The sequence below is a fragment of the Leucopleurus acutus genome (genome assembly GCF_964270905.1).
Source record: "Leucopleurus acutus genome assembly, chromosome: 2".
In the NCBI taxonomy this organism is placed as follows: domain Eukaryota; kingdom Metazoa; phylum Chordata; class Mammalia; order Artiodactyla; family Delphinidae; genus Leucopleurus; species Leucopleurus acutus.
Window position 1 is genome coordinate 143,028,654 of NC_139143.1, and position 16,473 is coordinate 143,045,126.

Below are 16,473 nucleotides of genomic sequence, written 5' to 3' on the forward strand. Positions count from 1 at the left end.
GTATATTTTTTCTAAGCCAACAGATGACCTCTTATTATCTCCATGTTGACTATCAATTATCAATAAGTACATATTAAGCACTTAGTATGTGCTCAGAGAAATATTTCAGGAGCCCAAAGAAAAAATCATATATGGTTCTTGCCCTACTGGGATTTTCTTGACATTCTAGCTGTCACGTATTTTTTTAACTTAACATTTTATCAAGCACCTCCCTCCCTTGAAATATGCTCCATGAATGTAAGGATTATACTTTAGCAGTACTTGCTACAAAGTAAGCACCAAATACACATTTTGTGAATGAATGTTGGAAAAAGTAGTCACATTGTAGGTTCTGGCAAAAGCGTAACATGATAAATAGATTCAGGGTGATTATTTTGATGTTATCCAAAATTGGACTGAGGGAAAGAGATTTGAACATAGATGCAAAAATCCTCAACAAAATACTAGCAAACCAAATCCAACAATACACTGAAAGGACCATACACCATGATCAAGTGGGATTTATCCCAGAGATGCAAGGAGTTTTTCAATATCCACAAATCAGTCAGTGCGATACACCACATCAACAAAATGAAGAATAAAAACCATATGAGCACCTCAATAGATGCAAAAAAATCTTCCATCAAAATTCAATACCAATTTAGGATAAAAACTCTCCAGAAAATGGGCATAGAAGGAACCTACCTCAACATAATAAGGCCATATATGACAAACTCACAGCTAACATCATACTCAACAGTGAAAAGCTGAAAGCATTTCCTCTAAGATCAGGAACAAGATAAGGATGTGCACTCTCGCCACTTTTATTCAACATAGTTTTGGAAGTCCTAACAATGGCAATCAGAGAAGAAAAAGAAATAAAAGGAATCAACACTGAAAAAGAAGTAAAACAGTCACTGTCTGAAGAGGACATGATACTATACATAGAAAATCCTAAAGAGGCTATGATAAAACTACTTAGAGCTCATCAGTGAATTTGGTAAAGTTGCAGGATACAAACTTAATATACACAAAAATCTGTTGCATTTTTATACACCAACAATGAAACATCAGAAAGAGAAATTAAGGAAACAGTCCCATTTATCATCATATCATAAAGAATAAAATACTTAGGAATAAACCTACCTAAGGAGGCAAAAGACCTGTACTCTGAAAACTATAAGATGCTGATGAAAGAAATCAAAGATGACATAAACAGATGGAAAGATATACCATGTTCTTGGACTGGAAGAATCAGTATTGTCCAAATGACTATACTACCCAAGGCACTCTACATATTTAATGCAATCCCCATCAAATTACCAATGGCAGTTTTCAGAGAACTAGAACAAAAAAAATTAAAATGTTTATAAAAACATAAAAGACTCTGAATAGCCAAAAGAATCTTGAGAAAGAAGAACAGAGCTGGAGGAATCAGGCTATACTACAAAGCTACAGTCACCAAAACAGTGTGGTACTGGCACAAAAACAGAAATATAGATCAATGGAACAGGATAGATAGAAAGCCCAGAAATAAACTCACACACCTGTGGTCAATTAATCTATGAGAAAGAAGGCAAGAATATACAATGGAGAGAAGACAGTCTCTTCAATAAGTGGTGCTGGGGAATCTGGACAGTTACATGTAAAAGAATGAAATTAGAACACTCCCTAACACCATACACAAAAATAAACTCAAAATGTATTAAAGACCTAAATGTAATGCCAGACACTGTAAAACTCTTAGTGGAAAACTTAGGCAGAACACTCTTTGACATAAATCACAGCAGTATCTTTCTGGATCCACCACCTAGAGTAGTGAAAATAAAAACAAAAATAAATAAATGGGACCTAATTAAACTTAAAAGCTTTTGCACAGCAAAGGAAGCCATAAACAAAACAAAAAGACAACCTATGGAATGGGAGAAAGTATCTGCAAACAAAGCAACCTTCAATGGATTAATCACCAAAATATACAAACAGCTCATGAGCTCAATATCAAAAAAACAAACAACACAATCAAAAAGTGGGCAGAACATCTAAATAGACATTTCTCCAAAGAAGACATACAGATGTGCAAAAAGCATGTGAAAAGATGCCAACATTGCTAATTATTAGAGAAATGCAAATTGAAACTGCAATGAGATATCACCGCATACCCGTCAGAATGGCCTTCATCAAAAAGTCTACAAACAATAAATGCTGGAGAGGGTGTGGAGAAAAGGGAACCCTCCTACACTTTTGATGGGAATGTAAATTGATACAGCCACTATGGAGAACAGTATGGAGGTTCCTTAAAAAACTAAAAATAGAACTACCATATGATATATATGGTATATACCTAGAGAAAACCATAACTAGAAAAGATACATGCACGCCAATGTTCACTGCAGCACCATTTACAATAGCCAGGACATGGAAGCAACCTAAACGCCCATCAACAGATGAATGGAGAAAGAAGATGTGTTATATATATACTATGGAGTATTACTCAGCCATAAAAAAGAATGAAATAACGCCATTTGCAGCAACATGGATGGACCTAGAGATTATCATACTATGTGAAGTAAGTTGAAAAGAGAAAGACAAATATCATACAATATCACTTATATGTGGAATCTACAAAAATGATACAAATGAACTTATTTACAAAACAAACAGACTCACAGACTTGGAAGACAAGCTTATGGTTACCTAAGGGGAAAGGTGCGGGGGAGGCAAGATAGGAGGTTGGGATTAACACATACACACTGTTATATATAAAATAATCAGCAAGGACCTACTGTACAGCACAGGGAACTCTACTCAATATTCTGTAATAACCTAAATGGGAAAAGAATCTGAAAAAGAATAGATATATGTATATGTATAACTGAATCACTTTGTTGTACACCTGAAACTAACACAGCATTGTAAATCAGCTATACTCCAATATAAAATAAAAATTTTAAAAAAAGAGAGATTTTGGGGAAAATTTTTTTTTTTTTTTTTTTTTTTTTTTTGCGTTACGCGAGCTTCTCACTGTTGTGGCCTCTCCCGTTGCGGAGCACAGGCTCCAGACGCGCAGGCTCAGCGGCCATGGCTCATGGGCCCAGCTGCTCCGCGGCATGTGGGATCCTCCCGGACCGGGCCACGAACCCGTGTCCCCTGCATCGGCAGGCGGATTCTCAACCACTGCGCCACCAGGGAAGCCCTGGGGAAAATTTTTAGCCCAGAATTTCCTTCCTTCTATCTTATCTAGGTCATCTTCTCCTTCCAGTGTTGTGAGGTAAATTCATCAAATGACAGCTATTCAAAGGTAAGGCTAACCCAAGGGCAGTTATTAAGGGAAATCACTGCTAAGAAACATCAGGTGATGTATAAGGTATGTTTATAAAACAATAGAACTTTTAAAAAGATAAATATACCAGGATTTTTAATACCATTGGGCATATATCCCCGTGCAAGAAGTCTCCTTTGGTGATTACATACTTATTCATACTTATTCTAATGAGACAGACAGTCTTAAAAGCACTCCATTGTTTCCTTTGGCATTCTATTCTGTGTTTGGGCTACCTTTATTGGAATCCTAATGACGGTAATTCTTAAGTTTCTGGATGTCAGGGTTGGTTTTAACACAGACAAAAGCCACTGGGAAGCCATGGCACCTGCCATGCTGGATGATGAAGCTGGTACAGCAGGTATTGGCAAGGAAAGGACCCCAAAGGAAGGACTCCAGATCCAAGCCCTGGACTTCAGGGCTGCTTTGTTTGGGGGTCATTTTATGAACTGGTCATGCTTCTTCACTTCTTTAACATTTTAAGTGTCTCCTATATTTGGCTTTAGATATTTGTCTCTAATTAAGACATGGATTTTTGTACTCATACAAAATGTGTGCTTCCCCTAACGTCTGTTTGTACCCAGAAAGCCAGTTGCCTGAAAGTATGGCTTTCTAGCTATAGCCTGTGGCCATGTGGGCCTCTCCAGACATTCCTCTTCTGCTTCCATGGGCCAAACAGGAGGCCGAGACCATTATTTGTTGTGTGGGCCACACTTCATGGACTCCGGACAGACATCACTTTCGCTATGTCCAATTTCTTTTCTTTCCACCATGACTCCCTTTTATTAGCAGAAGTTGCTTATGTCAAGCAGGTAATGAAAATAAAGATTGGGTCTTTCTGTTGGCCTCATAAAAATATTTAAAATATTCTCAATAGAATTAATCACAAAGCCAAAGCCTGTTAAGTTTTGAAGTTCCTCAAGCCAGCAGGCCTGCTCCACTGTCACGCACTGCACAAACCTTGCACTGCTCATGGCCTCCATTCTAAACCCCCGCCTTGATGCACCTCACACTCTGCTCTCCACTTCTTGACATGTGAGTTCTGAACTCATGGCCTCTTTTCTTGTTTGTGGTCTCTCCTGGGCTCTTGGAGCTGTAGCTTAGCTCTTTTTCCCTAGCTTTCACATGCTTCATCCATCCTCAAACACAATTCTCTGTGTCTAAGCTATTCTTAGGCAACCGGTTTCACCTGGCCATCAGGATGTTACCTCTTAGCTTAGGTGATTGTGAGCTCTTCCACCAAGGTCATCCTGGCCCCTCCGGCCCCAAATATCTGCACTAGAAGTGACTCTGAAGGTCACTAAGAGCTGAATTTCACCACCAACGTAAGTTATTAATTTTATTTTACTTCTGCCAAAGTTTATCTGAAACCCTAATAACGTTGGCATGCATTCTGAGCAGCCCTGACCCAGGGCCTAGGCAGACGGGTGGCTGCGGTAAGCTAGACCATAGGTCGTAACATTTACCACTTACTCACCCGGCAGCCTGGAGATGGAGATGGAGAACATGACTCTTCAAACTGATGTAAATACAAAGATTACATAGGCGGGGGCTCGCGACCTCCAGCCGCTCCGTGGGACAAAGAGGCAGCAGTAGCTACATGTAAGAAATCCTGCTTTGAACGCTCTCAAGGGTGGCTCAGAAGCAATGAGAACTTCCAGCAGATCATCCTGAGGAGCGGCAAGAGCCTTCACAACAGCAATGCATCTGCAAGAAGCCAGGGGGCTGTTGGCCGGCTTTGTTTATTTTTCCTCCTTTGCCTTCTCCTCACTTTGCTTCTTTCAAACTCTGTAGCCCTTTGGCCCGCCTTCACCTTCGTGCAAGGACTGACTGTTACTTACCATGCCCTTTAGTGTCAGATCTGCTAAGGGAGACCGGTTGCCATGGAAATCTGGCCAAACATGTAAATCAACAGTGAGGAAACCCACGGGCTGAGTCTTCTTAATCAGATCCAGGTGACTGTTCAAATATGCATATATACTCTGGCATCTGGAAGAGAAGTGGATTTTGTTTTTAAAAGGGGGGGGGGGTGGTTAGGGTCAGGGAGCAAATTGCTCTGTAGAAAGAAATCATTTGTACTCCCATATCAAATCCAGAAAGTAAGCAGGGTCCCAAAAACTTCAGCACAAAAACCACCCCCAACCCATAGAAATCAGCAAACCACACTCTCAAATCACGCTGTACTCTCATCAAGGATTGGAGGCCTGTCCTGGTGGAAGGTGGAAAGGTTTGGACTCAGAAGACCAGATCCAAGAATGGCTTTACTCCATTGTAGGTGTGTAACCACTACTGTGAGGAAGTTATTCAAACTTTCTGAACCACTCTCTTTGCATCTGTAAAAACAATCATCATAATCCCTGCCCAACTGACCTCATAGGGTTTTGTGAAGATCAAAGGAGACTATGTAGATGAAGATACAGGATTTTGCAAAATGTACACTACTGGACATATGTCAAGGATTTTTAAAAATCAGTATTCTTAATTATAATAATAATATGATGGTGAATGGAGATGGTTCCCCGACTCAGGATAGGAGTTTGCTAAGGGCAGTGATATGATGGAGTGAATGCAGTTAGGATCAGGAGTTAGGAGGCTTGGTTTCCAACCTAAACCTACCAAATGACATTGCACTAGTTCTTTCTCTCTTTAAGCCTTTGTTTCTTCACATGTAGAATGAGGGAGTCAGATGACCTTTCTCATTCTCTCAGTCTATTTACCTGAGAGGGAGACAGAGATGATGGGCTTGGGAGTCAAGGCAGTCCTGCATTCAGATGCTGGTTCTACCTGTCCTAGCTGGGTAAAATGGGCCAGTGACTTAACCTCTCTGAGCTTCAGTTTTCCCATGCATATAATGGGTATAAAATACCTCACTGGGTGAAATCTCACTGCATGACACTGGGTGAAATCTCACTGCATGGGTATAAAATACCTCACTGGGTGAAATCTCACTTGCATGACACTGCAAGTCCATTACCCTTCCCCTCTTTAAAGATGCTTCCTTCTCTTGAACTGACAATTCTAGAAGAAAGTGGGTTGGCATCCCATGCCACTTCCCACTGGTGTCCTTGGAACCACAGCCTTAAACATGGCTTGAATAATGGTAGGAAAAAAGTATAGGAGATCAATGACCAAGGGAGGTTGATATCTAAGATACATAAGATAATATTTATTATTTACATTTAAAATGTTTTAGGAGTGCAGCTCAGCGATTTCTAGTTCTAGTTTTGTGACACTGTGAGTGTCCCTCCGGATCCCATGAAATTCCTAAAAGTTTTCTAAACTAAGTGTAAAGAAAGAAACAAACGAGTAGTGGTTTTCAAACACCTATTAAATAAAAACTTTATGTGGAACTCCAAGATAGAAAATATAGAAAAACAAAGCTGTTCTATGTGAGTGCATGTGTGTGTGTAAGTGTGAGAATGTGTGTGTGCACACGTGTGTAAGTGTGAGAAGTGTGCTGGGCGGAGGCAAGGGCAGTCCAACCTACCAGGCACTCTCCTTGCTTCTTGCCCTGACTCCTCATTCCTGTCTGTAAAAATCTTCGGCCCTACATCATATTAGAAGATGAAGATCTTCTTGGGAAAAGGCTCACTGACCAGAGTAACATCAACTGCTGCTCCTTGCTCCTCTGGCCTTCAAACATAGCCCAGTGAGCCAAGTACCGCTAACACCCCTTTACAGAGGGGATGAGTAAGGCGTGTAGACATGTGACGGAGTCCAAAGTTAAACCCTCTCTGTGATTCTGTATCCCCAGCGAGGAATTATTTGTCAAAGCCCTACATTCAAACACTGTTTTAGAATGATTCTATGATAGTGTTAAGAAAGGATCCTCTGAGGTCTCCATGGAAGGTAGGGCCAGAACCACATATGTGGGGAGAATACGATCACACCCTGGTTTTCTATCTCCCAGCTCTCTCTGCTCCTGGTCCAATACAGTCACACGGCCAACGATGGCCACAAGAACATCCTTTCCAGCCAGAAGTCAAGAGTCTGCACTAATTCTAGCAACACTGAACTTCAGAAGAGCATCACTGCACTTAGAGTAAAGGGATTAAAAAAAAGAAGAAGCACGTGTCTATAAATCTTTTGTCTCTCAAGGAATCTCAGAGCAGGGCATTTGGTTTCAGACATCTGGGTCAATAAGAACCTATCGGCCTAATTACTATTGATTTGTCATTGTCTCATTTACTGTGGGTCTTTGCAAACAGTGAGATTCATTTAGCCTCTACATATACGGTCTCTCGTACACTAATGAGATCCCTGGGGGACGGGGCATATGCTTACCCCTTTGACTCCTAACCTCCTCGCAGCTGTATGTTTATTCTTTGAATGCAGCCATTCTTCTGCACGTTTTTTCAATTATCCCTTACCATGTGCGCTATCTGAGTATATCATTCAAAATGAAATGCACTTGGAAAACATTAAAATAACAAATGCACATCATTATTCACATAATTTTAACCTTGCATGGTGCCTTTTTTTGGTTTTGACTTTGTTTCAGTTTGTATGTTTTATCAATTCTTTCTCAAATGGCGGTCTGCCCTCTTCCAGCTCGGGAATCACATATTAACTGTTCCTAGTGATAGGTCTCCCTCTTTTTCATGAACTCCAGACTCACTTACCCTCTCTTAGAGAGAGAAATCCTTGCTTTCCTAGTCCTGTTGTGTATGAAGAAGAAAATACAGTTTCAAGAATCACAAAGCGACTTCACTGTATACCAGGTGGCTGACCAGGTACACTAAACCTCTCCAAGCCTAGTTTACTTTTTTGCTCTCAGGGTTAATACTTTTACCTTATAGGCTGCTATGAAGATTAAATATGGAGTCCTGAGTACTATAAAATGATAGCTGATCAATAAATAGTTCCTTCTTGTTTTCCATCACAGGAAATTCACTTCTAGAGTCAGGGAAGATTTTTTTCAGACTTTATGGCTCACAATCTTCAATGCATACCGCACCCCTGGAATCTCTACTTTCCTACTCCATAAACCATTTAATTCTTTGGATTCACAGGATGCCCCAAAGTATGGTGACCGTACTTTCAAACCCCAAATCAGAACACATGGTCTAACAGAAGAATTTGTGCCTTTTCTAGGAGTAAGAGAAAGTCTTGGAAAAGAAGCTTCCACACTACCTCCAGTTCCTCCTTGACCCACTGCAATAGGTATTCTGCCTGCCCCATTCTGCTGAGACTGGCTCCACCGTGAGGAGAAATCCCCGCTTTGTTGCTGTCTCCAATGGACCATTATTCGCCTTTATTTTACCTGAACTGTCTTTTGCATTTTGTACCACTTGGCCACTTCTTACTAATTTGTTTTCCTCCCCTTGTTTCCAGGCGACAATACTCTTTTGGTTTTCTAGCTGGTTCTCTTCCTCTCTTTGTCCCTTAAGTATATGAAGAGTCCCAGAGACCTGTCCTTGGCCCCCTTCTCATTCTTTCTACACCCTTGGATGATCCCATCTTCCTTTCAGGGCTCCAGTTAACTAGCTATTGCTGCAGACTTCCAAATATATGCCCTTATCTCCTGCTCATTTCTCTATGATGAGTTCCATGTCAAATATCCAAGCACTCATCAAATGCTTCCTCCTGGATGCCCAAACGGACCTCAATTAAAAAATGTCTACTATGACACACATCATCTTTTCTGATATACTCACTCTTCTTTCTATGCTCCTTGGTTTGACCAAAGGCAAACTCATTTAAGTGGCTGCTCAAGCAACCATTTTGGGGGCAGAGTCAGAGTGGGTATCATTTTTGATTCCTCTCCTTCCCTCAGTTTCCAAATTTAATTTTGGCCCAGGTTCTGTCAATTTATTATTTTAAATATTCCTCTAACCAGCATGCTTTTCTCCCTCATAACTGCTACTACTTTATGCAGGCCCTCTTCAAATGTCTGGATTAGAGGACTGGCCCTCTGACTTATCTCCTGCCTTGAAATTGTGCCCCCTCCAACTAGGTTTTCTGCACTCCTTCCTGGGTGGTTCGTCTAAAATGCAACTCTGATGATGACTCCATACCTATCTAAAACCTTCAGTGATTCCTCCCCACTGTCCTCAAGATAAAGTATAAGCTTCCTTGTTTGGCATAATGTTCTTCATTATCTAGCTCTCCCTACATTGTACCACGTTACAGACATGCCTTCCACTCTGCATCCCTCCTCACCACTGTATACATCATGCTCTCGTGACACTAAACTACTTCTAATTTTTCAAAATATGCAGGTCTTAACCTCTGAATGTTTGCCTATCCTTCTCCCTCTTGCCTAGAATTCTCTTCCTTATCTTCTTTACCTGCCTATGGCTATCACTGTTCTAGACTCATCTTTTTATTTTTAATTGAATATAGTTGATTTACAATGTTATGTTAGTTCCCGATATACAGCAAAGTGATTCAGATATATATATATACACACACAGTAGGACCTTATTGTTTATCTATTTATATCTAGTAGTTTGTATCTGCTAATCCCGAACTCCTTATTTATCCCTCCGACCCCCCTTTCCCCTTTAGTAACCTTTCCCCTTTGGTAACCTTTAGTGTTCTTCCCTTCTGCTCTTCACATGGTTAGCTCATTTATATCCTTCAGATCTTAACTGTGCTTCCATCAGCTAGGGCTTCCCTGACCACCTCATCTAAATGGGGTTTCCCTGATATTCTATCATCGTACTCTGTTAGTTTCTTTCATATCATGTTTGGTCGCCATAGACTTATTTATGGGTTCATTTACTTGTTAACTGCCTATGGCCTTCTCTGGACTTTAAGCTTCATGAAGGCAGACCATTACCAGTATACATTCAGAATCTAGCAGAGAACTTGGCATACAGAACCACCCAAGAGTAGCCATCAAATGAATGAATGGCCCTTCCTCCATTGTATGATAATTGCCTCTTAATTTTATCTGTATCCATTGCTGGAATCTGAATTCCTTTTGGGAAAGAGTCACATCTTATGCATCCCACCAGGTGCTCAACACAGTTACTGAAGTGTAGAATGTATGAATATTGATCCCACATGGACTGTTAGAGTTTATTTTTACCTCTCCCTCTCATTGTAGTACAGCTGCCAAAAGAGTAGATCTCTGGAGTCATATGGACACAACCTTCCAGGCGTGCTGGTATACCCCACAGAAGGGGGCAGAGAAAAGGAATAAGCATCTTGTGACACCCCACCCTGCACTTCCACCCATGTGCCAGGCACTATGCCGGGCTACAGTGAATCTGCTGAGAGGCAGAAAATGAAGAACTGATTTCCTAAGTCAGCACAGCCCTCAGTCTTCTTGAGAGGACCCCAGTGCCCTGAACACTTTCTTATCCTTGCCTGTAAAACAGAAGCCAAAGAAAGGCATTGTAATACCCAGCTTACGTCTATTTAGAAAAACATTTCTCATCCAAGAGACATCAAGAATTTACCGTTTATCCTGGCACACCCTAGGGGATGAAAGGTGTTAATATGGGTCTATGATTGTCCTAGCTCAGGGGAGCCTACGTCAATACTTGTGGATAGACTGATGGCCCCAGTTGTCAGACTGAGGGACCAAGGTTGAAGAAGCCATAAAGGCCAAGGGAACAATCTGAGAACACAAGAGTAGAATGCACAGTGGAAACAATGTTTAGAAGTGGAGTCCCTATAATACTCATTTCCTCAACTAGAATTAAGTTAGATTATATATATATATATATATATATATATATATATATATATATAAAAACTATCACTAAGCACAGTGCCAGGCACACTGAAAATTCTTAAAAAATGTTCTTGGTCTTTCTTCTTTTCTTGCTCTGGGGCGGGGGCATTTATACAGATTTTAATGGGAAGGTTTAGATATATTCTGAGATTTGGCATATGGGGGACCAGTACATTTTTAAAGTGATCCTCAGTGGGATTATAGAAATCACAGAAGCAAAAGAGGTTTGAAGAATAAATCATATCAAGAAAAGTTGATTGTTCTGAAAGGAATAACAAAACACTCCAGGGAAAGTGGGAAAAAAGAAAGACAGATTGAGAGAGAGGATGGGAATTAGCAGAACCTTGCACCCCTGAGAGACCGGAAATTCACGGAATCACAATGAGAAATGACCACTGCTTGCAGTGACCGCTGAAAAAGGAGCTCAGAACAGGCTGGGCTTCTCTGTCTCCAGTCCTCCTCCAGTAGACCATAAACTTGCTGAGGTCAGGAGTCATGTCTTCCACTGACCCTCCGTCCCCACCAATGGTCTGGTTTATTCTCCACAGAGCAGCCAAAGTAATCCTTTTAAAAGGTAAATCTGACTGTGTCTTCCATTTGCTCAAAAACAAAAATCTTGAAAAAAGTGCATTGGTCTTATAGCTTTTTACAATGACCCGCATGGTTTGACCCTTGGCTAACTTTTACCTCTCATCTGTCCCCCATTCCCTCACGCTTTGGTCAGTCACAGTGCCCTTTACAATGTCCACTGAGCTTGCCAAGCCGGCTGCTGCTTCCCGGCCTTGGGACTTGCTGTTCCTTTGGGCTAAAGGGATCTCCTCCATATAACCATGGCTTGATCTCTCTCTTTATTCAGTTCAGAGTCCTGTTTGAGTGCCACCTCATCAAGGACGGCTTCTTCACCTGAAATAGTTCCCATCCATCACTCCAACACCTCTTGTCGTTCTATGTCTCCTTACTCATCTCTGTTTTTCTTTAGAATGCTTACCAATTCCTGGAGTATGTGCTCTCTCTCTCTCTCTCTCTACATACATACAAACATAAACATGCACGCACGCACATATAGGTATATGTGTGTGTATGTGCGTGAGCACAATTTCCATGAAAACAGGGATTTTTTTTTTCTTTGTTCACCGTTATACCGTAAGTGCTCATAAGACACTCATCAGACAGTCAGAGGACCTGGATTTTAACCTGGGCTCTGCTGTCAACCTTGAATCCAGCACTTGTGGATTATGCCAACATCTTCCCACCGAACTGTGCCATCACCATAACCTCATTCTGAACCACTGGTAAAGATTCTTTAAGAAAAGTAAGACAATAATGGGCAGTTTAGAGGAAAAGAGCTGAAGTTGTAATCAATGGAAGGTGATCTCTGGCTACGGAGTAACATCTCTGGATATTTGGCCCTACATAGAAAGAGATGCCGGTTGCCATTTACATGCATGGGTACATCTAGTTATTGTTTACTTAATTCATAAGCTCACAGAAGGCTTCTCTTCAGGATGAAGCCTAGAAGGATTACAGTAAATCAAGAGTATAAAATACTCAATCTGTTTATCAACACTTGTTTCTATGGTTTCAAATAGCATTTGCTGATGCTAAGCTCTGAGATAGGGGTGACCTGCATTGCTGTTTGCAGACAGCACTAAGTCGCACCGTAAGAGGCATACAGTTTTTGAATCCAAGGGATTTGTTGTCCCTTCCAAATAACTAACTTCACTTAATAACAACTATTCCTATTTCTAAGATCTGAAGCATAGTGAGTGCTAGTCTTGATATAGTCTATTTATAGATCTGATAAGATAGAGACACATTTTCCTTTGCAAGACAATAAAAATAAATTGGAAGGGAAGAGAACCAATATTGAATGCCTACTAAGTATATACAAACTGGAGATAAAATTTTGAGAGTCATCAAAATACAGCAGGAAATGAAGCCAAGAATGTAGATGGGATCATGGAAAAGACCACAAAGAGAGAAGAGGTCCAAGAATGTAGCTGTGATGAACTTTGTTGTTAGTGACAGAGAAAAGGATCATAGGCCTGAAAAGGAGATTAAGAAATAGTCAGAGATACAGAAGTAAAACTAGGTGAGGGTGACATTCTGGCAAGCCAAGAAAAGAGAGTGTGGGAAGGAGAAGGAGTGATCATTGGTGCCACATGGAGCTGAGAGCTCAAGGAAGGGGACTGGAAGACATCCTGTGGTCGCCGAGGACCTGAACAGTAAACGTTTCAGGGGCCGATGGTGACAGAATCAAACTGGAGTGGGCAAGGGAGGAGTGAGGAAACTGACCAAGAGTACAGGCAATGCTTTGGAGCAACTTAGCTCTAAAGAGAGGGAAAAATACAGAGAGCTAGCTGGAAAGCGGGATGAAGTCAGCTGGCATGTGAAGAGACGTGGGATGTAAATCCAGTCTGACTCTAAGATTGAATTCTATAAATTACTGCTTCTGGACCACACTGTGCTGCTGTTTCTCTGGGTTTACATGCTAATCCATAAATCCTCCCCTTCTTCCTATTTTCAATCAAAACTACTCACATGAGGTTCAGCTACAGAAGAAAGTTCTGGATATTTTGAGTATTTCATTGCAAAGTCTAACCTATCCCTTAGATTTGCGTTGAGGTCTAAGATCTTCAGAGACTGGCATTTCCACGGTCTACTTTCATCCTCATAACACCTGGAAAATGAATTAAGCAGGGTGGGATCATTGTAATTTTATAGGTGAGGAAACTGAGTCACCAAGACATTGCTGGCAGAATTGGTACCAGAAGCCAAGACTTCAGTCCAGTGTTCTTGCTACTCCATGAGAAGGCAGGCAGGTGATGACATCTGCTCTTAACCCTAGAACAATCCCCTCCAAAATGTCCGCCTCTTTTATAATCATTAGTAATAGTAGTAGAAGTAGTAGTAGTGGTTGTTGTCATTGTCATCGTACAGTTTACGAAGCCCTTCCAAATACATTGCTTCTGTAAGCTCAAAATAAATTCTCAGAGCTATCCATGGCTGGTTCTCTCATGTCTACTATCCCATGTTCTGATAAGGAAACTAAGGTTCAAACAGCTATGTATGTGGGAGCTGAGATTTGAATCTAGATCTCTAAACTCTACATCTGTGCTCTTTCCTTTGGGTTAGAGGTTTTAAAATGCTGGATCCCCTCACGAATTTGATAAAAGCTATGGCCCCTCTTCCCAGAAATGTACGCGTAAGTATATAATCAACAAAACTCTGCACACAATTAAGGGGTTCCCTGGTGATCTGAGGTTAGGCATCCCTCTTCTAGGTTATGTGGTCTCTAAGCCAACTAAAGTGCTAGTTATTGGCTAAGTGGTATGATCCCTGTAGATGGTAATGACATTGTAACTAGAGACTCGTAGAAGGGAAAGCTTATGAAACTTTTCTCAAACTCCTTGGTGGGATCAATCCTCCTCTGCACCCTGATGACACAGAGTTTATATTCTAGTCAGTATGCACTTCATTCTGCTCTGTGCAGGTGTGCCTCCCCATAAGAACAGACGTCCCTTGGTGGAATGGAAATGTCTAATACGAGTAACTACAGATTTTATCACTACCACTACCATTTACTGAATATTTATTATAGCTCAGCAATTGTTGCTATATCCCAGATACTATTTGAATTCATTTAATTTTCTCGACAACCTTATGAGGTGTTTACTGTTATTATTTTTCTGTACAGTGAAGTACTAAGGCACAGTGAGGTTAAGTACATTGCCCAGGGTAACAAGCTACTAAAGGGTGCAGCTGAGACAGGCAATTTGGCTCCAGGATCTAGGATAGTAACCTCCACCTTTGACTATCTCCCTTTTGCCAGGTGCTAGCTTCATGAATGGGGTTTCTCTGAAAATATTATAAAACACCTTACGTTTGTTAAAAAGCCCAACTACTAAGCATTATTATCATGAAATTCATTCAATAATTATTCTTCAAACTTCTTATTTCAAAATAATTTTAGATTTACAGAAAAATTGCAAAAATAGTATGCAGACTTGCCCTATACCCACCATCTAAGAAATTAACATAAATACAGTATTATTACTAATCTCCATACTTATTTGAATGCTGACAGCTTTCCCCACTAATGTGCTTTTTTCTGGCCAAGATCTAACCCATGATCATACATTGTTTCTAGATGTAGTAGCATCTTAGTCTCCTCAAATCTGGGACAATTCTCTAGTAATTCCTTAAGCTTCCTAATCTTTGAAGCATACTGGCTAATAATTTTGTAGAAATTACTTAGGTTAATTCTTTTCTTTCCCAAACCCCCATTAGTATGATCATACTATTTATTATTAATACTACAGGTTCATTTTTTTCACTGTTTGTATTTCACCCCCACCACACACATCCACCTATCATCTATCTATCTATCTATCTATCTATCTTTTATTTATTTTCAGGGGGACATGAAGCATCATCATGATTCTAAGAGTATGAGTTATATAAACAGGTACACTCAAAGAAGTGTCGCTCCCTCCTACTACCCTGTTCCCATTTCCCCATTATTTCCATCCCATTCCTACCCCACCTCCTATAGGTAACAACCTCATGAGTTTCTAGTTTAACTTCCCTATATTTCTTTTGCATAAATGAGTAGGTACACATATATTTTCTTATATCACCTTCTTTTTACATAAAAAAGAGTATATTATAAACACTCTTTTATGGACTTCCCTGGTGGTGCAGTGGTTAAGAATCCACCTGCCAACGCAGGGGACATGGATTCGAACCCTGGTGAGGGAAGAACCCATATGCCGAGGAGCAACTAAGCCTGTGAGCCACGACTACTGAAGCCCATGCACCTAGGGCTCGTGCTCCGCAACAAGAGAAGCCACCACGATGAGAAGCCCATGCACCACAATGAAGAGTAGCCCCCTTCCACCACAACTAGAGAAAGCCTGCGTGCAGCAACAAAGACCCAACGTAGCCAATAAATAAATAAATAAATATATAAATAATATACTCGGCTTTCTTCACTTAACAATGTATTCTAGAAATCACTCCTATCAGTTACTATCCTGTTTCACAGATGAAAAGACAGGCTTAAAGAAGTTGAATAACTTGCCCAAGGTCACATAGTTATTAAGGAGAAAAACTGGAGTTGAATCCAAGAAACTTTGACTCAAAAAATCCATGCTCTTTCTTCTACGTCAGAGCTTCTCAACCATGATTACTGGCATATTCTTGGAGGATCTCTAGTTTTTTTGTGAATTCTCTTAGATTGTTTTGAAAATTAATACATGTATGTCCTGGCTCATCCAGATGACTATCTTATAACCAAGTACTGCCAGGCATTCTCATTGCTCACAGGATCTGAAAATCATGCAGCTGCCTAAAGTCAGTGCCCCTAATGTGGTCGGGCATGGAAAACTGTAGAGAACAGAGAGAGCTGTTACCTGGCTGTGGCCTTGGCTTGTAGTTCTGGGAAGGCAGCATGGCCCTGCACCATGTGATCTATCTGAAAAACAAG

At 40.7% G+C, this 16,473-nt stretch overlaps 1 protein-coding gene across 7 annotated transcripts in view; it reads right to left on the minus strand.

Moving 5' to 3' along the window:
- Positions 1-16,473, minus strand: part of FGGY (FGGY carbohydrate kinase domain containing) — a 422,532-nt gene that overhangs the window by 103,670 nt on the left and 302,389 nt on the right. For all 7 annotated transcript variants that reach the window (XM_082834792.1, XM_082834791.1, XM_082834790.1 and 4 more), the window contains 2 exons: positions 16,400-16,461; positions 5,140-5,287 (listed from right to left, as the gene is read on the minus strand). In XM_082834792.1, coding sequence (XP_082690918.1) covers positions 5,140-5,287; positions 16,400-16,461 — 210 coding nt within the window. The remainder of the gene's footprint in view (positions 1-5,139; positions 5,288-16,399; positions 16,462-16,473) is intronic.